We start from the raw sequence: 23,971 nt of genomic DNA, 5'->3' as shown, positions 1-23,971 counted from the left end.
TTCTCTTGTATGACAAATATCTTGTTCTCTTAAACTCTCTACTGTCATATTATTCAGCCAAGTTTTTCCGCTGTCTCACTCTCCCACACCTCTACCCTGTTCCTCATCAACATGACCCACTGACCAAGACTGCTGGGCGTGCACTACCCGGGCTCTAGGTTAATGGTGCAGGCAACACTGGGGTTTTTAAAACTGCGCTGATTTTGGGTAGATTCAGGTAGCCCGGTTTAAATCTACAGGTGTAGAATAACATGAGCTGTTATTTTTTAAAGTTTTTGAAGCATTTGTGTTCCCTTCAAACAGAAGAGTTTTGTTTCAAGTGGCTCCAAAGTCATACCTGATACATTTTTTTTTTGGAATTGATGGTTAATTTTTTTGCTTTCTGTTATTAGGTAAAAGTACTGAATGTTACAACAATAGGAAATGAACGATATGAGATAAAAATTAGATCCTGAATAGAACCAGACACGCACAAAGGTTATCTATGGGATGCTTTAAATAAGATTTATCTACTTACAAGCTGTGTTGAGCTGAGGGTGTTTGCAAAATCTATCTCGATTTGGTATCTAGCAGTGCAGTATATCTTTAATGGATTCTTCGAAATTAAATTTTTGTGCCGATGTTGAAGTAGTGATTAGCGGTGCGGTGGTATATGTGATGGAATTGACAGCGGTTTCTTATTAAAAGACTAAAAGCAAGCTGATCACCTTGGCTCAAAATATCTAATTGAACAGATGTGAAAGGAATGGGTTCAATCGAATCGCTATTGAGTGTCTCTGTGCAGATAGCCACTGCTTTTCTCGTCTTTCTTGATCGAGGCAGTTGAGATCGTGGGATTGATCATCGGCATCACCCATTGTGTGTTCATCATCAACCAAGTTCTCAAACTCAATCATACCATCTTGACCGTCGAAGAGAGGATTAAAAGATTGATCGGCGTCACCACCCTCGAAAGATCTCCGCGATAAAAAGACTGATTCGTCCATATTTATCGCTACGACTGTTCCTTCGTTGCAATCCATAACAGAAGATGGTCCGGGGAATGTTCCGTCGTTTGATGAGAATTCAAAGTCAAACCCCCAATCTCTCTTGAATTCTTCTGCCAGTTTTCTGATGTGATCGTCCCGCTCTTTATCAGTAGCCAGAGAATTGAAGACCGATGAGACTTCGACGTGGCCTTTGGAATAGTCTTCGGAGAGAGAGCCAAAAGTGCTTCCAGATCCATTTGAGGTGATCTCTTCTGCTTCGGAAGAGCAGAAAGATACGTTTTCCACCAATACGGAGCTAGTGGGGGAATCTAAGACTTCGATTTCGATTATAGAATCATCACCGTCAAATGGCAGATTGAACGATGTAGCGCAGTATGCTTCCGCATTGTCAGTTTTTGATCTTGTCGAAGCGGCACGTTGATCATCTAGGGTTGAATTCTAGAAAGCGGATCATTCATCAGAATGTATTTTGACTGATCATACCCGGAATGAAGTAGGCAGTAAAAAAACGTACCTCAGTAACCATCTGTGGAGCCCACATGGGGAGCTCATTGCCCGGAAAGAGCTCATAGAAAGACAGTTGGATGTCATCCTGATGAAGGGATGATAGAAAGGTTAGAGATGTAGCTTCCTGCTCAAGCTGAAGGAAAATTGCTTACCTTCTGTAGGTCTGTGGAATCTTTGTGGCTGATGTTTTCGGCGTACTGGCGAACAGCGTTCATCATATATGCCCAAGGCTCCTGGGCAGAAATCTCGGCGACGACTAAGTCAAGAGATGCGAAGCACATGTTTGGTACGCAAATCTTACGGTTGGTTTGAGACTGATACAATTGAGGCGCGTATAACTGAAAGAGCTTTGAAATAGAGACTTGAATTAGGGATGAAGAAGAGACGGTGAAGCTTAAATCAGGTGAGAAGATGAGAGGGTTGTTGATATGATTGATAAGTTAATGAGTGAGATGATATATTAATGGATGATATAGTAGGAAGATATATCGATGGATAAGATGGTAGGGTGATGGATGCAAGAAACAAGAAAAAGTTTGTGGATAGGATAAAGAGGGAATTGGAGAAACGGGCGTTCTTTTGTAGGCTCCCAGTCACGTATAGACTTTACGTTACCTCCCAGCTTGTGCGCCATCAGGATTAAGACCATCAGTCAAAGTGAAGTTGCATTCCTCCATGTGGTCTGAGTTACCCTCCAATGCCCTGTTAGCACCGGAGAAAGTCTGCTAGAGCAAGGCGGGTTGTGAATATGACCAAGGTCTGGCGTTTGCGCATCAAAAAGTCTTTCATCGCTAACCACTTGCAGAAGGAATGGGCCGTGCCGGAGGTAAACCGATTTCAATCCTATCATGCAGTCGATCATCCAATATAGTCAAGTCCAGGTCTGTTGTAAGAACCGTTACCCGATTTATAATGTGAACTATTGTTTCTTCCACCGGCGCTTTTTTACTCTCGAACGTGCCTTGCATTATCATATGATATCGAGAGAACCGGGTGATATGGTGTCTAAGTAGCGGCCTTGACTATGAAGTCAAGGTCTTATGCCATCTCCGGATACCCTTCTGAATCTCGGCCTGCAAGAGAATGGTCCAATGCTCGAACCCTTGGAAGGAAGCAGCACATCATCACACCAAAGCTCTCCTGAGCTACTAAGTAATCAAACCTCTATTGACCGGTCACCGACGACACCCACCTGGCACAACAGTTGCGAAGATAGAATGTACGCGTTGAGTGCCCGCCCGCTTGAATGACGGGATCAGCTCTTTTATATCATCCACCGACATCCAGGTAGACTTTCAAATGGCCCTTGTCTTTTTACTTGTTTTACATAGTGTAATATGCAATTGAACAATTTCGCACTTGTTTTTTAAAAAAAGACCAATCATCCTATCTTCAAATTGATGAGTACAATGTCGCGCCGTCAGATGTGTAAACATGTCTTCCGCAAGCAAAATGCCTCACTAAATCAGATGTAAGCAATTTTGTCTTTGTTTATAGATTTAAAGCTTCCGGGGGTTCCAAATATCTGGGTCAAAAGTTCTTGCTACTCGTAATGTACTCTCCAGCAGCTTCTTTGGTCCAGATGACATAATCACATTTTATGCCTGATCAATGCGTTTATGTCATCTTAAAATTATGTATGTGCGTGATCCCTTTTTTGTTGTTCTGTGTTATTAACAAAGTACGGGCAAAAAGACATCGCGCGCACTCAGGATGGTAAATCCTAGTGAGGTAAGCTCAACTAGCTCCTAGGGGCTTAGCTTACCAATGAGGATAGGTATGGTGGAGAAAGAGCTTGAAAAAATCTATCAAATGGTCCCGATTGTAGTTCATAGTTCCCCTATTGAGAACCATTCTTGCGGAAGAACATATCAATCAAACCACGACGTCAAATCAAACACAGTATTAACACATCAATACGTGTGCTTTGGATCACACTTTGAAATGAAAAGTATCTCAAGAGCCCTCATCCGTTTGTAGTTTTAATCTTATGAGGTACTTGTTCTTCAAGAAACCCTCAAAACTCAGGCACCTTGCCATTCCTTTTGAACGCATCGGAGATCTAAAACTTCGGTGGTCTCTGAACTCAGGTTTGAATGAGATAAACCAAGGTTGTTCATCTGAGAGGTCCTCAAATGTCTAGACTCGAGTTCATTGTGCTGGGGCCAAAGCCGGCAATTGCTGGAAGTCGGAATCAATTTTTTGATTTCTAAGATATATGTCATCCATATCTTTCTTTCATATATCTCCCCTCATGGTTCGCAAATTCGACCGAGTGATGGTTTTGACCAGGTTTGATTCAATTCTACCAAGAATTTGGACTCTGCATCTCCATACATTATGGCTAGCAAGTCCCTTGAATACATAGTTGGTATAAGATTTGTCTTATGTCATGAATTATAAACAGGTAGCAAAGCTTTTTGAACTGGTATCTTGATCTTCGATCGTCCGTTCTACAATCAAAGCCCATAAGATGATAAAGTGGCAAACACTTTTTCATCAAGAAGCTGGTACTGGGGTAGGTTTGGATCGAGACAGTGGTAATTGCTCGGTAAGTCCCAGCGCAGCTGCTCGTCTCCTTCGTTTGACTTTCCACCATCCTGGATCTGGCTTCTGTCTGGCGGGCGTACTAGGCTGGCTTTCAGAGTTAGATCCGTCAGTCGGCTTCCATCGTCGGTGTAATATCCGTTCAGGCTCTTTCTTCAGCAATTGTTCTGCCTTGCTGAGATTTGCGCGCACTTCACTTGGGAACAGAGTGAGGTTCCGACCCGACCCTAGAACAAGAATGGATAGTAAACATCTTTTCTTGATAATTTGGGCATGTATATGGCCAGAGTTGGCTTTTACGAACTTGTGATGATTCCAGGAATCCTGAGTCGCCCATCTGGTAAAATTCGAGTACCCAAAGGTAGTAGACCTATATTGGATTGTCTACCCTCAGCATCAAACCGCTTACTTCGGCTGCTTGAATAAATTACTTACCTCGTCTTCTGAATCGAGAAAGTGTGCCTTGGAGTCCTCGGCGAGTCGAAGCAACCAGAAAGCGGAGGGGGACACGAGCCTCAGACTTCGGTGTAGATGTCTTGGCTCGTAGGCGTGATAGGTCATTGGGATGATTGACTAAGGGTGTAAAATAACAAAGGGTGAGTCTTTTCAACAACGGACGTTCGAATGCCCAGAAAAACTTACTGATCCCTCCAGCTCTTAGCAATCGAAGAGCACTCTCGGTAGGCTGTGCACCGACACCAAGCCAATATCGGATGCGATTGACATCCCATCGAATATCTTTGCGCACTTCACGTAGTCCACCATCTGCAATACCCCTAGAAATTTTCTGGATGGCTTCGGGTTCCCTGTTGCGAGCCAGCTGAATGGACTGAACTAAATCGATCAATGACGGCTGCTTGACCCGCAGTACAGGATGTGGTGTGAAAACGCCGAGTTGTTCAAGTGGTTTGGCATCTCGTCTTTTGGGAGCTTGAATGGCCACGAGATGGAACAGGGGGTGATTTCTTGGACCAGAACGAGCAAGCCGGATTCGAACGACCATCTAAGAGCTCTTGTTGGGATATAAAGACGAAAGTAACTGCTAACACTGGAGATGTGTGTGAGATGATAAATTCGAAAGATTTTCAGACTCAGCATCGCGCCGGGGCCATCAGTCAAAGTATCCGGTCCGATGCAGGCTACAGCATTATTTCAAACTGTAGTTTTTGATAATGACGTGTATGTAAACTGCATTGAGAGGATGACCACCTTGTTGACCTGTTTGAACATTGACCCAATCGAAACTCACTTCGATCATTCATCATTTACCCTCAATCTCCTTCAACTTATTAGCATGGTAGTCAGTCATCATATCCCTCTTGTCCTATGATTAATCATCTCCATGGAACTAACAGTATCTCTTTGAACCAGGTCCTCGCAGCCGCTGTCGTCACAAAAGGCGGAAAACGTGAGTCAACAGGCAATTCTTCTAGATTCTAATTGTGTCAACTGCATTCCTGATCATGGTTTCTTCTCGTAGCCGTGATCGCTAGAGTCTTCAAAGACCTACCCCGTGCGAGGATCGAATCACTACTTTCGACCTTTCCAAAGCTTGTACCGCCTTCATCCCAGCACACTGTGATCGATGACCCAGCGTCTGCTATCCGTTATGTCTATCAACCGCTTGAAGATCTTTGGCTGGTAGTCCTCACAAATCGCCAAAGCAACATTCTTCAAGATATCGACACTCTTCACCTACTCTCAAGGATAGTCTCAGACTTTTGCCGTGGTTCTGTGACCGAATCAGAGGTCTTGAGCAGAAGCTTTGAAGTTCTCAGTAGTTTCGATGAAGTGGTCTCTCTGGGTTACCGTGAAAAGGTCGATCTCAATGGAATTAGAAGTGTGATGGAAATGGAAAGTCATGAAGAAAAGATTCAAGATATCATCGCCAAAGTCAGTCCCCTTCTCAGTGATCGCCATGCCTTCATTGAACATGATTTCACAATTATAATGTCCATTCCGCACGCTATCTGCCTCAAATAGAATAAAGAGCAGGAAGCCAAAGAGGAACTTAAAAGGCGCGCCAAACAGCTCGACATGCAACGTCGGGATGCCGCCAAACGAGGTCAAGCTGATGTCTATGCGGCCGGCATGGTGAGTCTTTCTAAACCCTGTCTATCCTTGTTGGAAACGAAGTTTATTGAGGGTATGATTTACCAGCAGGGATCTGGCGGTGGCGGATATGATCGACCTTATCAACCTACACCCGTCCCACCTACGATTCGGGACGATCCTTACAGGTAGTTATATGGTTTGATTGATAAACTCTCGCGCAATCAGATTGAGAGCTGACATTCAGCGATTCTCTAGTCGACCGTCAGCACCCGCTGCGAAACCATTCAAGACGAAGGGTATGCAACTGGGGAGCAAAGGCAAAAGTGGGCACGGTCAAGGAGGATTGTTGGACGCATTGGTCAGCTGCCATTTCAAGCTGACAGCTTCTCATTGCGTGCTTGGGCTATCACTCAAAAACGTCTTGTGCTTGAAATAGGGAGATGATTACGTTGCGCCCGAGCCTCAACTTGCCGCTGTCAATACTTCATCTCATTCTGGGCTTCCAAGTCCGACCCCCGCCCCACAGTCTGCTACCACAAAAGCTGATGTCAACCCATTCGCGCCTGATCATCAAGAAGAGTATGTCTGCTCCACGTGTACTGACTGCTTCACCAACACTGACGTCATCTCCAAATGATTTTTCTTACTGCGAAGCGTGCATCTCGTTATCCGAGAAAAACTTTCAGCTGAATTAGCTCGAGATGGTGGTGTAGCCGCCAATGCGTCAATGGTTCTTTCAGGGTCTCTCGATCTGAAAGTGGGCACAGCAAGTGCATCGAAGATTTGGCTAAAAGTTCAAAGTGCTGTCAACAAAGGACTACTAAGTGCTGGTGACTTACAATTTAAGACACATCCTAACGTCGACAAAAAAGCTTGGGCAGAAAACCAGGTGATCAAGTTGAAAGATCCAGCTAGAGGTTTCCCAGTCGGTCAAGGGTTAGGAGTTCTGAAATGGCGTTTAATGACCAAGGATGAAACTCTAATTCCTGTCTCAAGTTTGTAATTCTTACAATTCAACCAATCCTTTCTCAAGGAATTAACTACTGAGACTGATTGTGTTCCTCTCGTCCTTCTCACGGGTCAACTCAGTTAATTGCTGGCCCACTCAGAATGACGACGGAAGCTGCGACGTAAACATTGAGTACGAGGCCGAAAATGATCACATTCAGCTCCACAATTTGGTCATAACCCTCCAACTTCCGTCAGTTTCACCTTTAACCTTGTTCTGTTTGAGCTGGTAATGTTGAGGCTAACTATCTGGCGATTATCACAGTGAAGGATCTGCACCAAATGTCACGCAGTGTGACGGAACATGGAAGCTTCAAACAGATGATGGTACTTGGGCGTTACAATGGTCAATTGCGCCCGATGAGTCTGGTGTCGCACCCAGTACGGGGACGATGGAATTCAACTGTCCAAGGGCCGAGACCGACTCATTTTTCCCTGTGACAGTGGACTTCATCAGTGAGAAGGGGTTATGTCAAGTCTCGGTATGCTATCTTGAAAGTTTCTCGAGCCCCGTGAATGTACTGACTAATCTTATTATCTCACCTCCAGGTGGACGAGGTATCTAACATCGAAGGGGATGAGGCAGTAGAGTTTTCAACTGATAGCTTGTTGAATACAGATGAGTACTTTGTGGCATGATTGTTCTATTATTGGTGTCTTTGTGTATGTAGTTAGAATGAGAGCGCCTTCTTTAGGCAGTCAGAGAGGTCGAAAGCCATGGATTCTAAAAAACTAAAATTTGAAGATACAAATGTTACATCACTCCGAGCTGGACTCTGTTTCTTTAGAATGATGGTGATATTGTTCCAGAACTTTGTCTGCCTGTGCAGCTTGGAGTACTGTTCCATCCGAATCCATGACTACCACTGAATTTGTGACAGGAACTGGTTCTGCTACCGTTGAGATGTCTTCTGTATTTGGTTCTTGAAATTCAGGATTTCTGGCTTGAACCTCATCGTATGCTTGCCACTCTCGACCCAACAAACCATTCAACACTACCTTTGCCCCAAATTTCGCTCCATCCACTGCCAGGGCTCCTTTAGAACATGAAAACCGCGACAAAAGGCCTAGATACACAGAGATGCATCAGAAACTTCTTATGTATCATAAAGTACGAACCAAAACAGAGAGTCAAACTAACAAGATCTGCAACCATTTTCACATTCACATTTGTTGAGTGTCTCCGTTACAGATGTTAATAACTGCTGTAACTGTTCAAATGCTCTGATAGATACACCGCCAGACTTACTTGGATGGTCATAAAGGATTAACCTTTAGACGATATGTGTAAGAAAGCAATATGGAAGTTTGTTTATTTCAACATTGTTCAGGTAAAGCATTATGGTCAGAAACTCAAAGATCTGACGTACCTGGCTGGTTGACTTTTCTTGGACCGATCAGTGGGCAATGATAAAGGATGATCATAACCACTACAATGTACGTTTAAATCTTGACCTGCAAGGTTCAACAATGCGTGTTCAGCAGCATGGATTGCAGTGGGTAAATGAATTGAATATTTTCGTAGAGTGATGATCGCTATTGAAGGTAAGTCGATCCATAAACCTTTTGAATTTTGGATTAAAGGATCAGTCTTGAGTTCATAACTGTCTAAAACATTCTGTCGCCGATCTAGCTTGAGATATCCGTATATCGTCGAAGTAACTGTATGTGGACGAAGATAAAAAGGGATCAAAGATACTTGATTCAGTGACCGTGTTTGGAATGAGGCATGTATAAATGATGGAAGGGAAGCTCAACGTTTGATTGTACCGTAGCAAGCAAAGCTAGAATAATTTGAGACCGCTTTGATTCTCATGGTTCTCATCGGATCAAGTTCGTTAAGTTCTCGAGGTCGAGTCATATAATCTACATCAACTTCTCGTAGCTTACAAATCTCACCAGCATGATTGACACTGATGACTTGAAATGTACGACCTTGATGGATGAAAATAGCACCTTCATAACACTCATACATCACTCTAGATGATTCAATTTCTTCTAATATCTTAGGTTCCTCGGCTTTACTCACATCTACAATCGAGTAAGATATCTCTTCATTTTTGCGAATAGAGACATGTTGAGCTGGGCTTGGTTGAAAGCGTGGATGTGAGTGAAAATATCCATGTTTATCTTCGATGAGGCTCGATTGGCATAAAGTTGGTAGATGAGGTCCAAAGTAAACTTCATCGTCTTTTGGATGGATCGGAATCTCGTGAGCTGCGCATTGAAGGTGTCCAGCTACAATGACTTCGTTATCAAGATCCAGACGTATCTCGCTATGAGGTGCGTCGAATAGATCTTCAGGATGTTCAGCAAAATGTTGATTCGATGGGCCTCGGTCTAAGATTAACATTGCCAAAGACTCCTTATTCCTACGACCGGCTCTTCCAGCTTGTTGTCGAAATCCTGATAAGCTGTGGGGAAATCCAACTGTAAGGACTGCATCTAGCATTCCAATATCAATGCCCAATTCCAGCGCAGTGGTCGCCACGATGCCTAACAGTTCACCACTAAACATCTCTTGTTCAATTACCCGACGTTCTTGTGAAGTGTAACCTGACCGGTAAGATTTGACACGTGAGCTGAGATCCTCTCGACCTTCACGTTGAAGTTCTTCTCGTACTTGTCTAATCATCAATTCACAAGATTTACGAATCTTACAAAACACAATTGTACGAATTCCGTTTCCGATCAGGAATCGAAATATTCTAGAAGCTTCAGAAATCGAACTGATTCGACCTTGACTCGGATCTTTTTCATCTAATAAGGGTGGATTCCAAATCACATGATGTTTTGAACCACTTGGTGAACCATCTTGAGAGACAAGTTGAACATCTGATAAACTAAAGACAGTTTTCATATGTTCAACCGGATTGTGAATTGTAGCTGAACAACTAACAAATTGTACAGATGGATTGCCTACTGCCTCACAGATTCTTCGAAGTCTACGCATCAAAAAAGACATATGAACGCCAAATAAACCTGAGTAGATATGCAATTCATCAACTACCACAAGTTTAAGATTCTGAAATAGTCGTCTCCAAAGTTGTTCATGAGGTAGGATAGTAAGATGAAGCATATCTGGATTGGTGAAGATGATGTTGGCCGTTTCTCTAATTCCCAGACGATCCTCTCGAGGTGTGTCTCCATCAAAGGTGGCCAGTTTAGTTTTTGCGAAGTCTTCACCACATTGAAAGATTAAATCACTCAGTGTACGTTTTTGATCTTGGGCTAATGCTTTCGTGGGAAAGATGTAAAGGCCACATGAGCTCGGGTCTTTTTCTAAAGCTTGTAACATCGGGATTTGATATACAATTGACTTTCCACTGGAAGTACTGGTGCTGACGATCACGTGTTCTCCAGCAGAAAGATGATTGATTGCTTCGGCTTGATGTGAGAATAATGATCGGATTTGCTTGGTCGCAAACAAAGCTTGCTCGAGGGTAGGGGAGAGACACTGCTCCAGTTCTCCAAAAGCAGCCGTTCGAGAGGGTGTAGTACGCTGTCCGGTTGGGACAATCTGATCACGATACTGAACGTCTTGTTGCAAATCAGATAACAAGGCTTGGATGCTAGGTCGAGTTTCAGGATGATCCAGGTATGACTGAAGACGCTGTTTGTTATCTTGAATGATTTTCTGATCTCGTGGAGCACTTGAGGGGGAGGGCATGTTATCTAAAGAAGATTGGATGAGAAGATCCACTGGGTCTACCGGTGGCTCATGAGCAGCGCAGGCAGAGAGAAGTTCATCGACAGCATCCTTGAATTTCGAATTACGTTTTTCAATCATCTTTGTCATGACTTTGGGGGAGTAGGTTGGCATCAACAACTCTGTGAGAGAGGGAGGTGATGAAGGGCCTTTTTTGCCACGTGCAGTGCGCGAAATGCCTTGAGAAGTGTCCAACAGATTAGATTTTTGAGGATTCTTGAGCTCTCCGTCAAGAAACTGAAATAAGAGAGCTTCATGTTGATTTTTCGGTTCAGACACAGGATCTTTTGATGAGGTCTGTTGATCAGGTAAACTATATATCTCGAAACCTTTTTTGACATTATTTTTCTTCTCTGATAATGCGGCAAGAGAGCTTAAGGCCTCCGTTTCAACATAAACAAATCGGATGACTGTGGGAAGTAAAGTCTTGATCTGAGCAACAGATTCAAGGGAAAGTGGACTACGGTAAATGATGAGGGGTTTTCAGATAAAGGCTGACTATTTGATCACTTCTCGAACCAAAAAAAAGTTCACAGTCTGGCTTACGCTTTCAACAGGCTCTCGACGCTAGACCTCATATTTTCAATGGTCGTATGAAGATGCTTACGAGCTGAGCAGAATGTGAATATAGTATTCAAGGCCTATTAAACGCCAGTTAGATACGTTGAACAGATCAGTTAAGGTGATCCAATATCTAAAACCAGGAAACATCCCGCGTGCCAAACCTACTTGGTAAACACGCTGTAGGTTTTTGAAGTGATCTGGCCAAGTAAGCAAAATTGAAGAATCATGAAGGCCCTTTCCGGATGATTTGTCATATTTACTTTTCCTCATGTTGTTGGACGAGGAAGTGTCGGGTATGCCTGATTGTATGTTCGATTTCTTCCCTCTTTTGGACGAGGGTTGCGCGATATTCGCATTCCTTTGAGCGCATGGGTTTGAGCCGCTCTGAGCAGGCGATTCCATATCTGGGGACCTGACGCGTCTTTTGCTCATGATGTCGATACGTCTTGTCCAAGTCCAATGGGCAGTTACGCGATTGGGCTTCCTGTAGGACTTGTTGGATTGGGCAAGTCTTGCGCTGGGATGTTAGCGTCCCATGCGTTGAAAGTAAAATTAAGAGAAGATCTGTCAAGATGGGTTGAGGATAAATTATCGAAATCAAAAAATTTACTTGAAATTAATTCATGCCCCAGAACTCGGACATCGGGTGATTTCATGTTTTTTCGGGGTGAGCCGCCGCAGCCAAGGCTCGGGTATTTCACCCGGTCAAGCCAGACTGCGACCGGAAAAACCAGAAGACTCGAAGGGCTGTGGAAGCGGAGAGCCGGCTCTCATTTGAGAGTCGAGAGCCAGCCACATTGGAATTAATTATTTTTAATACCTTTCCCACGTCCGAATGCATCAACCTGTCCAAACGCATTCGGCCACCTAGATACCCGTCCACTAACCCCTTTCTCACCATTCCGCCCCCTCTGTACGCCCCCTCTGTATACTCCTATTTCCCTCCGATTCAAAGTACCTTACTGCGCCAAATCGCACATCGTTAGACCTTTCAGCAAAAGAACAAACTGACACCATGCTAATCAAAGACCTGATGCACCAGCTATCTATGCTGGACCCAGAAACGCATGCCACGCTAACGCTGAGTCAGCTCACAAAGTTCGCTGCGCTCGCGGCTGATTTCTTCAAGAGGACCAAAGGTGCCATTATGACGACGCCCAACCACGCACCATACGAATTCCTCAGCCAATGCCTAGAAGGCGACCAGCCAGACGCCAAGTGGGGTCATCTCTGGAACATCGCTTACGACTCCATTCCGACGTGCCATTACGACATCGCTCTGTTCCAAGACAACGGTATACCTCGCCATCGTCACCGAAGACATCACATATCGTTGACGCTTCCCGAGAAATATTTCCAACCACCAACCTCCCACTGTTACACGTGCAAAGTGGAACATACCGGCAAACCTTGGCCCCTCGAGCTGCGCAAACCCAGCTTTGGATATCTCTTTGACATAGCTGGCGTTCAAACAGTCAGGACCATAAACTATTACTGTCGTCGTAAGTGCCTCAATAGTTTGCTAAGTCAGTCATCTTATTTCCTAAACCTGACACACAATACAGATTGCAAGACGACATATACGCCATGCTATTACAGTTGCGACAAACTGCAATACTACTACGCCAAAGAAGAGGGCAAGGACATGGATAATTTTCAAGTTACTCAGCATTATTTTATGACTCACCGCCTCGCCGATCATTTCAACCACCTTCAAAACCTAGCAATGTAAGTACCCCATTTGAATACCCAGTATTTAATCACAAAATTCCAACAACTGATGACCTGATATCGCCATTTCAGAGTGTCGGTGTACAACATTGTTAATTCTTATAACCAAACTCATGCCAACCGGCAGAAGTCGTACCGCAATGACTTCCACAAGAACCGGTATACCCGACGCCTAAGTGCCAACGTCGCTTCCCTTGCACTCGACATACACAGACTAATGGAGAACTACGCCATTCGAGGAGTCCGCCTATGCGCTAATGCCAAAGGCGCGGATGATAAGCGATTTGAAGAAGCAATGCAGCAGCATACAGCATGGTTGGAGACGGAAGGAAATGCACACTCTGCTCACGTATGTTCAACATGCACTGAGATAAACATTGACGAAGATACTGGAACGGCTAGTAGTAAGACATTCTTAAACTTAAAAATATGTGTAAAGTCACATTCACTTACTAATGATCGAAAATTAGTCATTCGGGCGATGGTTACAGACGGCATCACACTAGGAATATGGAGCTGTAGCGCATCTCAGGAGCAGCTCAAAGCTCTCGACCCCAACAATGCCGACGTCTGTTGCACTCTACCTTTAGAAAAAGTAAACCACAGATTCTGCCCTATGCATGCCGAACTATTGTATGATATATGTCATGCCCAGCCCTGCATGAACAAGGTTGTCGAAAATACCAAGACTTGTCATCTCAAAGAACATATCGAGGCCAACAAGACGTTCAAAGAGCGAAATACATCACTTTTCGGCCTTCCTCGCCGTTTCAACCGTCCCCACTCAAACCTTCACATGGACCCCAGCGAACTTCTAGAACCTGAGACCGGCGAGGTGGCTTTAACCGAGGAAGACCGCTTGTACTCCGAGGTCGAAGAGAGAGCGCACGAGAGCGCTCGAGATGGAGGAGCAAGTGCGGAGAAAGGTAAGAAGAGGATATTGATATCACGAGTCCGCACCCATAATGAGCAACTCATGGTTTTGCCATGCGGAATCATAGTAGCTAGGAAGACTTTCTACAAATCTGAATCGGTGACCAAGGTCAAGGTCAGTCACATCGACTTCGAATTTCCCATTTGTACAGGTACAACTCCTCCAACTTACACAACTCAATCTACAGGAGTTCATACGCGAGGTTTTTCCCGATAACATGCCACAGGTCATATTCTATGACAATGCATGTGGTCTATACTCCCACATCCGAGCGAACGCAACAGACGCTGAAGATTTCAAGAAAACGATGTTACCTGTTGACACGTTTCACATCAAGTCTCACAAGGAGTCGCATACCACATGCCGTCTCAACAACGATCCCCATCTATTTCCTGAGCTCAAGCGGCCAGATGGCAGTTGGAGGTTCAACGCCTCAGCGGCCGAAATAACCAACGCGTGGTTTGGAAGATTCGACACCATGTGCCGAAACATGGGACACATCCAATACAATTTTTTCCTAGACGAAATGATACGTCTCCACAACAATCGCCTCATGGAAAAGTTGGAATGTCGTAAGAATGTTACATTCCTTGGTAATTTTGACACATCCCCCAGCGCTTGCTGAAGAGAAGACAGCACCTGCACAACTTAGCTCATATTGGTTTCCACCTGTATCCTCTTATTTCCATCATCATACCGCATTTATCCAACCGTTCGTTTTTGAATGTCATATGTAGTGATATATATTTGTAATATCTCTTGTTATTTCCCTTACCCTCATTACGTAATTCTCGCAATGCATTGGACCTTCATAAATTAAAATTTTCCATTTAATTTATCAATCAATCATTCGTATCGTATCAAACAATTGGGTCATTTTCCTGGCACACTGCCATCTAACAAACATCAAATGAAGAATATGATGAAGGTCAGGTGGCGAGGGTGATCATCTATTCTGGTAATAATATTGAGAATAGCAAATAGCGGATATTCGTTTTGAATGAGAAGCAAGAGAGGCTTTTCAAAGGACAAAGCATACTTTTCAATAAGCAAGAGGTGGCACTCATGAATCAATAGTCGATTTCACTATCATTGCTTTTGATAAGGTCAAACTGGTTCCTGAATAATGACACACCGGTGTAATGACAACGGTCAAAACACCATAGGTCGTTTTTTTCATAAAGCAAGTCTCTAAGCTGAGTGTATCAGAGGCAATTGTTAAAATAATATTCACCTATCCATTCAATGTATCAGAGGCGATAGGTAAAATTATGATGATCACCAATACCATCACGGATAACTAATGACAAACAAATCAAGTGATCGGTACCTTGTGAGCTGCCGAACACCGTACCCAACAAACATAAAGACAGATTCCTATGGATCAACGCAGTAATATGCTCAAATTGTAAACTTGTCTTTGAACTATAATTATCTTTAAAAATATATCATTGTAATTACATTTATCACTTAGATGAGATAATCAATGTGATCGAGCATGAAACAATGATCATAATTTGAGTCTTACTAGGCCGAGCTGTTGGCACACATTGTTGCAAGGATGGCCTCCTCTAAAATCAAAGAAAGGCTGGTCCAATCCATCACTATTTTCCAAGTAATATGACCTAGGCACACATAACCAATATCAAGTAAATTTCTGTTGAATTGAGTAAGCAACAAAAATTGTGCTGCTTACGCTTTATTAAAGGTCACAACATTTGATATCACCCCCCATTTGTCACAGTCAATTTGCGAAATGAGAGTATCACCGCCACTCTCCTGGTAAGCATAATGAATGAAAGCAAATAGTAATGCCTTCCACCGATCAGCAGCTGGCAAGGTGTCGCGGTAACACGAATGTGTAACATATTGAGCACTGGTGGGGTCTCTAGCCGTTTCGACTAACATCCATCGAGGCAGACCTTCATCCAGTGTGCCGATTGTCTGCATTAGGGAGACTCGTGGAACCTACAAAGTAATTATGAACATTAATATTAACATGGGAAGGTCATTAATGAGAAGGATCTCTTACATGTAAGACTTTCGCGAGCAGATACCAATCGTAAACTTCAGGGGGCCCTGATTTAGACATAATTCGAAGCCGTGACTGGAACCTCCGCAACATTTGCGAAACATACATGTGCGCATTCGCGATCTCTACAGCTTGTTGTTTACCGGATGTAGCTGTCCATGACCAGTTATCATGAAACCGGGCAATGCCGTCATATGGCAGCAAGCCCACCTGATCACCTCGCAATTCGCGTACTTGCCATTCATGATAGTCCCTAGTTGCTGCTAAGTTTACCGTCCTACCTAACTGGAAAACAACTACAAACTCCGACACGCCGTTGCTTCTTTCTGGCTCGTATCGAGGTTTGATATCGTCGCCGTAGTAGTCCTCTACGTGGTAAAGAAAAGCGGCACGTCTGGATGGATAGTCCGGTCTGAAATTAGAGGTACGGATCGGAATAGTAACGCCGAAGACGGCTCCAGGCCCTAGATCATCTAGAACACCAGCAAGGAGGTAGGCAAAAAGGTTTTGCAAAATTACTTGATAATAAAAATAAATAAAAATTAACAACTCACCTTGGCTTTCACTTGGCTGAGTGCGTCTCACAAATCGGGGTGCCCTCCTCACGTTGTAAGAAGCAACAACCGTCCCCTTAGCTATGGGCTGGTTATCACTGGAAGATTCATTGTTACAATTTGTACTGAAATGAACGGCTGTTGTAGACGTGTCTTCACTAATTGGCCTTCCATGATTGGACGAATCTTCCTCCTTGCCCCGCAGAACAGGTGAATCAGAGTTTTCACCTACTTCACCTACAACAACTGATCCATCGGCTGAATCAACGTTGGGAATCACCACTTCAGGAGTCGTAGCTGGTGATGAAACAGGCCTAGAAGAAGTTTTGTTGTCGAAGTTGCGTGCTGGCATTATTACTGAAATGTCTTTAGATCTGAAATATATTATTATATACCGCATAAGCATAAGAAACGTCAGGAATTATTGTGGGTCACCCTCATGGGAATGTTAATGTAAGGTAATAATGGTAAACCTGAATAGCGCTCACGTTAGTTCGTAACAAAATAATTAGATATGTGTTGGGCATGTACATGTATAAATGAGCAGAGTATTTATAAACCATAGAGAGCCTGATTTACAACCGGACACGAACATTACTTGGATTGTGTCAATCACATACGCCTGATTCCCAATGATTTATTACATTGAAGATTGTTAATGGTGAATGCAAATACATTGCATTTATTTTTATTTATCCTAACGGATTTCCACACTCGCGGTGGGGTAATAACAATCTGTTATCTTTTTGATAAATGCAATAGATAATTATAAGATACAAAATGGTATATAAATCAATAAAGGTCGTTTCATCTCATGATGCTCAGTTTATCCAAAAACTGGGCGTATTCATAAGATTGACCACACACACCAATTCAACACACTATTGGTGGACAAGCGCGGATGTGAAGGCCTTTGACTCATATACTTGATAGATGATCCAAAGGCCTTGACGCCAACGCCATTCCTTCACCCACCTAATGGCGATATTTTGTTGTACATGATTGGCTTTATCCTTCTGAGTTTGAGTCCAAAATAAATTCGATATTTGTGTAAATTTATTGAACACCGATATAGCCGATAATAACAAGGCATTTGTGTATATTTATTGAACACCTATATAGCCGAGAATATTATGGATCTACGTCACCAGAAAATGAGATGCCTGATAGCTTAGCCGTACAGTAATGATAAATTATCATTATTGGAACAGATCCACTATGTTTTTAAGTGATCACTGATACGGCTATCTAATTAAATCCACATAACCTGTGTTCATATTATATTGACTATTCGTGTGGATATGTTTCACAGCAAGAATCACCCTAATCACACGTGATCGCTTTGAATATGATCACAACGTATCATTGGATGATACGGGGTCATACATTATAATAATCATCATCTTTCGAGATGACATATGTTTGTATTTGGTAGTTGAAAAATAGTACTCAAATCATGGTTAACCACTTGAACCTGTGCATCAGGCCTGTGTTCAAACATTTTTTAGTATATATCCACATTGTTGTCAAGCAAAGGGGGTGGCCCGCCGCCCCTTTAGATTGCTTCATCTGAAGCATTTCATTCGGCCAAACCACTTGCAGTAGGGCTGATGTTGCAATATGAATACCAAATGTATAACAAATCAGTACCATACGTAACTGGTAACAGGTAAACATGTATAATTATAAACATCAACGATCAACAAGGCTGAGCAATAAAATGATGGAAATGACTTCTTTGTCAAAATGTGAAAGTCAATAGTGGAAGGAAATATCAAAGGAAACAAAAAAATGGATGTAAATGAAAAATATACGAGGGCCTGCAATAAACTACATATGTATGTTACCCAGAAGCCTGCATATCTTGTTGCACACATGTTGCTCAGCAAACATCTGAAAAGCGTGTTGGACTCTGCCGTGCATTTCCACAACATCACGGCTGTGGTAAGGAGGACGGCTGTTCATATCGCAATTGATAGTCAATCAAGTTGAATACCTAGCATTTGATTTGAGAAAATAGGATGTCGCTTACTTTCGGTCCCAGCATACCAAATTGCTGATCTTGCCGTGATCGTCGCAGTCTAGCCTGCTGATTAAAGTCTGGTCTGCACTTAGATCATAAACATAGTGAATGTACGCATGGATTAGGGAGGTCCAAGGTCGACGCTCAGTCGGTTTATTGTGGAAGTTTCCCTCGTGCACATACGCGTGACCGCGGTCAGTCACGCGCTCACAGATCATCCAACGTGGTTCGTCGTCATATCCAGAACCGGCGGATTGCATTGCATGACAGGGCTGAACCTGCTTAAAAAAGATTCAGTTTGCCGTGGAATACATACTTCAACGAATTAAATGTAGAAATCTGACCACCATGGATAACGAAAGGGAGTAATATTGTTGATATTTAGGAACCAGGCGCCCTCTCCCGTTCCTGCGTTTGCAAGAGAGTGTGTATTGAAATTGATTCATCGCCCAGGAAGCGTAACGGTTGCTTTCAGCACGCGCGAAACACTCATACCGTCCCTCTGTATCCAATTCAAGCCATGAGGGGTCAAACTTAAGATGATAAAGGCCCCCAACCTCGTCGTGATTGAGGTACATCTTGCAAATCGTCCAACCGTCTTCAATGGTAACATGCAGAACGAGTTCACCACTAGTGTATACTACTTCATCTTTAATGAGGGTTACGTTCTCCGATTGATCGTAAGAAGTTACTGTTTGTCAAAACGTCTTGCGCCGTAATCGGTATAGACATCCTGATTGTTTCCGACTCAAATCTTCTATATCAACATAGTACGGCGCAGTGAGATATGGAGTTGGAGATACTGGTCCAGATCCTGTGGTTGATTTATTGGTAAGTAGCTAGCCTGAGACTGGGGTGGGGTTTATCATTCAACTGACCTGGTGCGTCTGACATATTGGTGTCGGATGATATCACTACGGCATTTGTCGCAGCGCTTCCCGTGGTGTCAATCAATTCTAAAAGTTTGTTTACTTGGTCAGTAGGCGGCCTGCAAGGCAAGTCCCATAATGAAATGGCTACAGTACCAGGGCCTTCTACTTGCATAACCTTGACATCAGCACCACTTTCGACTCCGGTAACCATGATGATTAGTGAGATCGGACGGCTAAGCGAAAAATAACAGGCAAAAGATGGAATTGGGTAGATATTAAGGAAGGAGAGGAAGATGAAAAGGTTTTTAGTATAACGTAGGGATTTGTAATGTCTGTACAGGTAGAAAAGGTAGAGTAGGAAATGTAGATAGAATGTGAAATACAACAGGCTGTGTGGACGAATGTGAATGGACAGATATAAATAATAAGAAAAAGTTACTTAAAAAATTATAGGGCACATTTGTGGAAGAGAGGTATGCGGTAATTATGATGAGATCTCATTATGATCAATAATAACTCCGCTACGTCGCATTGATGAGATGAGATGCTTCGTAATTACATGGATTGATGTCTATGGTCTGGTCAACTCCGCGGAAATATGAGTCTTACCTAGGCTTTGGTTAAGTGCTCAATAATCTAGGTTGATCGTTGATCGTAGTGATTATTTTACCACTTCATAACCATTTGAGTAGGTGCTCAATGAAGTCTTTGGCTTAATTGCTGACATTCTCCTAATGGATTGTAGGTTTTACTTAAACGGGGCATGTGTTACCTGGTAAATGTGGAAATGTGGGTTTCATGTTTGATTGACACTGGTTGGTGTAACTCATGTATGAGGGGCGTACAGCGGTAGGACAATGTAATTATTGAGAAATCAAGTAATGAATAGATGGAAAAATAGCTAAATCAAGTATAATATAAGGAAAGGTGTGAGTGCGATTAAATATAATAACAATAATAATGGCGATCATGAGTTGAATGAAATATAATGCAGGAATACATAGAATGCAATGTTTGAATGTGGAAACAATGAATCATACAATTATGCTATGCTAAACACGCTAAAGGCCTTAAGCGTTTGGAACTCGTTTGTCCATGTCCTTCCACTCGGCCTTGAAGAAGTCTAAACCATCAGTCACGGTACAATTTTTTCCATTCTCTTTGATGAAAGCGGAGAACCTCTTCGGTGTAATTGACTCAATCCACCGGTGGTATTTGGAGACGGTGGACTTTTTGAACTTATAGTCAGTTCCATACACCTGCTTGAAAGCAGCTTGATTTGTGAGTTCGAGAGGCTCTAGCGTTAGTGTGAAGAATCGCAATAGCGATTCCATGGTAATTATTCTAGGTGATGTGGGCCATCCTTTTACTTTTGAGGAAGTTTTGGCTGCGTGGGCGACTGAAGGACTTGAAGGTAATTGAGGTGTGGGAGCGGGTGGGTTTGTTACGGTGCCAATGTCATTACCTTCTTGAGCGGGCAGACTGCTGGATGGACTTTCAATGCGGTCTTCTTCTTCTTCCTCGTCCGATATTACACAATATTGTTTGGTGTGTTTCATCGGCGTTGGGGTGCGGAAGCGCTTGTATGCCAAAGGACTGATTACCTTGACCATATCCATCTTCTGCATTGATGTCATGGTACGAACTAATTCCTTATTGGCTTCTAGTTCCTTACAATCGGCAAGTTTGATACCAGGGAAAACAATGAGGATGCGACGATAAGTGGGGTTATACCCCTCTACTATGGATGTTTGCATCTTCACCTGCAGAAGATCCATTAGTATTCATTAGTATTTTGTATTAAAGTGTACATATAGATAGACTCACCCAGGTTTTTTCTTCAGGTATCCATACACGAAGGTCTCCGTTCCAGTGGACACCAAATTTGTTTCGAACATGCTCCATCAGCGTGTCTGACGTGTTTAGCGACATGTCAGGCCAACGTGGAGCATATACACGCCATGTTTCAAAGGCCAAGGGGTCTTCCTGTTACACCAAATAGTAATAGTATTTGAGCATTTTAAGTGCGATATAACATGAAAGTTGAACTCACATCGTCAAAACCACCCCACACCACAAACGTTATGGTGTTCTCGGCGAGTCTCGCGTGATCCTTATCTTCGCGTTCTTGTGCCTGCTTCTGGATAGTCGTTGTTCGAAACCTGGTAACCTGCGCGGCGGTTAGTGGGCTTGAAAACGTTAGACTCGCTTGGGTTAATCGTTGGTGTTGAGATGGTGGTGGACCTTGGGTGAGGGTCGGATCATGATCTGTTGAGGGGGTGTCAACATTGTCTGGCGGCTGCTGTGTTGAATTTGGCGCGGCGGAATTCGTAGGTCCTGCATCGCGATTTTGTTTGATCACTGTCACTGTTGGTTTGGTTTTCTTCATTGCATTATGCTTTGAGCATCTAATGTTTGCGGGCTTGAGCTGTTCGCAACACTGAAAATAAATGTGTGTCATCAACATATTTGGTACTTTATTGCAGGTAGTGGACCTACGTGTCGGCACGCCTTGATGGCACATCCTGCATTTCTTCGATCGGTTTGGCCAGTAGCAAAACAATTGTTGTGTCCGTTACACTGAAGATTCGAAGGTAACGCCTTCTTCTTTGATCCATTTGATCCATTTTCGTTCAGCGCCATGTTGTTGGCACCTGGCATATCGCCGTTAATCAATTGTGATACTTGCATTGCGAATTGATGATCGGCTCGCTCTTGGGCTGTCGTGAGGTTGTTTAATGTGCGTTCTTGTATGCTTAGGTTGTGTGCTAGGACCGCGTCTGTTGCTTGTGCAAGGCTATAGGATCGGATATAACTGCCGGCACAGCACTTGATAGGTGTATGAAGCATATAAGTCAGCTCCCATCTATATGAAGTAACGTTCTCACTCACAGAAACACCTATTAGTGGCTCGTTTGATTGTCTACTGGGCTTGAAGTATGATGTGGAGTGACGTTTGATGCAAGATGGGCAAAGCAACCCGGTCTGTTTCGTTGAACCTGGCAGTGGCAATGGCAGATGAGGATTGACGGGTTTAACAGGAAACTCAGCGTATGATCTGGTAGGTGGCATGTTCGCGAAGGGTTTACGCTTTGCTACGATTGGGACCTCAATGAATTGCTTTTATTGAATGATGTGGTATTGCTTTGGCACACGCACTGTGGTCCATGTCCTGGGTACGCCGACCTCTTTCGGCTTGCCAGTGCGATGCACGGTCGAGATGAACCGGTCATCTTGACCGCGGCATTCGATTGGTTAACAATAAGATGAACATTAGTATGGATGTGGAGCCGGCGGCTCTGTGGGATATACAAGTAGATACAAGTGCCCATACTGGAATGACCCGATATGGTCTATGACTTTCGGTTACGACGAATGCGGTACATTTGATTTGCTCGATTGGGATGTGGGAATTTGTACTGGCTCGCAACTGGCTCGCATGAGAGCCAGGCTCTCAACCTCCGCAACCCTTCGAACACTCTCCAGAAGACTCGAAGGGCTGTGGAGGCAGAGAGGCGGCTCTCAAAATGAGAGCGCAAGCCACGCACAGTCATACATATTCTTACATACAGTGAAATTCCTTTGTAAGCATACACTACACAAGCATAATTTTCTATAAGCATCAAATCCCTTCCAACCATTTTTGGTTGGCGGTAATTTTGCAAATACAAGCATATAAGCTTAAAGCATAAACTTTTGGAAGATATGCTTCTAAAAATGGGGGGTAGGCATGGGAATAGAAGCATTAAATCAAGGATTCTGGGCTCATATGCTCCTATTTGGCATGTGACAGACTGAAAATTTGACTCAGCCAAAGATAACTAGCTTCTTTTCCAATAGAAAGTCAGCTCATGTACCTGACACCTGGAGTGTTTCTCTTTTTTCATCATCCGATCTGTCTCCTTCTGGTGACGATGAAAATGGCAGTACTCAACTCAATGAGTGAGTCTTTCAAATCTCTCAATCTTTTCTTTTTTCTCTCATCTTATTTATAATTACTTGATGTTGATTTTGCTTGAACCTGGTCTTCTGATTACTTCTCGCCCTAAGCAACTCCTCTGATTGAGTTTCAAATCATGTCTAATCACCACGTCCTACATAAACCACTCCAATTCTACAAGAAAAAATCGAGACCCTACATCACTTTCTATTTTTACTCTTGTCCCACAATACATGCTCCAAAATCTCTGCGTCTTTTTACACAAGACTCTTCAGGTTACAAATATTGCTTCTGTGACCTTTCTTGCCTTGTGTTGAGCGCCTCCCATTTAAAAAAATGGTCAAGAACTATTTTTTTCCTTAAGCATAGCAGTTTCTTTGATTGGGAATTATGCTCCTATTTGATAAGAAGCATATTTTATGTAAGCATAAGATTTTGCCCAACCATTGCTATGCTTATAAAGGAATTCCACTGTATTGGAATTGATGTTTTGTATTGCCTTTCCC

At 43.2% G+C, this 23,971-nt stretch overlaps 7 protein-coding genes across 7 annotated transcripts; 1 reads left to right on the top strand and 6 right to left on the bottom strand.

The window, feature by feature from the left end:
* Positions 1-722: 722 nt before the first annotated feature.
* On the bottom strand, positions 723-2,464 carry MELLADRAFT_107658 (uncharacterized protein; the record flags this gene model as incomplete). Its single annotated transcript, XM_007411241.1, has 4 exons — positions 723-1,427; positions 1,504-1,581; positions 1,649-1,752; positions 2,293-2,464. The coding sequence occupies 4 exons, from the start codon at positions 2,462-2,464 to the stop codon at positions 723-725; spliced, it is 1,059 nt and encodes a 352-aa protein (XP_007411303.1).
* A 1,309-nt stretch (positions 2,465-3,773) lies between these two features.
* Positions 3,774-5,083, bottom strand: MELLADRAFT_56424 (uncharacterized protein; the record flags this gene model as incomplete). Its single annotated transcript, XM_007411240.1, has 1 exon — positions 3,774-5,083. The coding sequence occupies one exon, from the start codon at positions 5,044-5,046 to the stop codon at positions 4,471-4,473; it is 576 nt and encodes a 191-aa protein (XP_007411302.1).
* A 211-nt stretch (positions 5,084-5,294) lies between these two features.
* On the top strand, positions 5,295-7,867 carry MELLADRAFT_116836 (uncharacterized protein; the record flags this gene model as incomplete). Its single annotated transcript, XM_007411292.1, has 11 exons — positions 5,295-5,343; positions 5,415-5,451; positions 5,524-5,936; positions 6,027-6,137; positions 6,204-6,283; positions 6,324-6,456; positions 6,535-6,677; positions 6,753-7,093; positions 7,188-7,299; positions 7,372-7,588; positions 7,656-7,867. The coding sequence occupies 11 exons, from the start codon at positions 5,338-5,340 to the stop codon at positions 7,743-7,745; spliced, it is 1,683 nt and encodes a 560-aa protein (XP_007411354.1).
* A 698-nt stretch (positions 7,868-8,565) lies between these two features.
* On the bottom strand, positions 8,566-11,583 carry MELLADRAFT_22633 (uncharacterized protein; the record flags this gene model as incomplete). Its single annotated transcript, XM_007411239.1, has 4 exons — positions 8,566-8,768; positions 8,865-11,275; positions 11,362-11,456; positions 11,545-11,583. Coding segments are annotated over 4 exons (2,748 nt in total), but the record flags the coding sequence as incomplete, so codon positions are not given.
* Positions 11,584-15,554: 3,971 nt separating this feature from the next.
* MELLADRAFT_88071 (uncharacterized protein) lies at positions 15,555-16,982 on the bottom strand (the record flags this gene model as incomplete). Its single annotated transcript, XM_007411238.1, has 4 exons — positions 15,555-15,669; positions 15,741-16,012; positions 16,077-16,549; positions 16,631-16,982. 4 exons carry the CDS (start codon positions 16,980-16,982, stop codon positions 15,555-15,557), a joined length of 1,212 nt encoding a protein of 403 aa, XP_007411300.1.
* Positions 16,983-17,874: 892 nt separating this feature from the next.
* On the bottom strand, positions 17,875-19,736 carry MELLADRAFT_107653 (uncharacterized protein; the record flags this gene model as incomplete). Its single annotated transcript, XM_007411237.1, has 5 exons — positions 17,875-17,970; positions 18,506-18,587; positions 18,663-18,931; positions 18,998-19,344; positions 19,532-19,736. The coding sequence occupies 5 exons, from the start codon at positions 19,734-19,736 to the stop codon at positions 17,875-17,877; spliced, it is 999 nt and encodes a 332-aa protein (XP_007411299.1).
* An 859-nt stretch (positions 19,737-20,595) lies between these two features.
* MELLADRAFT_64188 (uncharacterized protein) lies at positions 20,596-22,597 on the bottom strand (the record flags this gene model as incomplete). The annotated part of the gene is made up of 4 exons (XM_007411236.1): positions 20,596-21,288; positions 21,353-21,511; positions 21,579-21,965; positions 22,025-22,597. The coding sequence occupies 4 exons, from the start codon at positions 22,595-22,597 to the stop codon at positions 20,596-20,598; spliced, it is 1,812 nt and encodes a 603-aa protein (XP_007411298.1).
* Positions 22,598-23,971: the final 1,374 nt, after the last annotated feature.

Source organism: Melampsora larici-populina (assembly GCF_000204055.1).
Source record: "Melampsora larici-populina 98AG31 unplaced genomic scaffold MELLAscaffold_24, whole genome shotgun sequence".
NCBI classification, from domain to species: domain Eukaryota; kingdom Fungi; phylum Basidiomycota; class Pucciniomycetes; order Pucciniales; family Melampsoraceae; genus Melampsora; species Melampsora laricis-populina.
The sequence above is the reverse complement of the archived record's forward strand: the minus strand, read 5'-3'. Positions and strand labels throughout refer to the sequence as shown.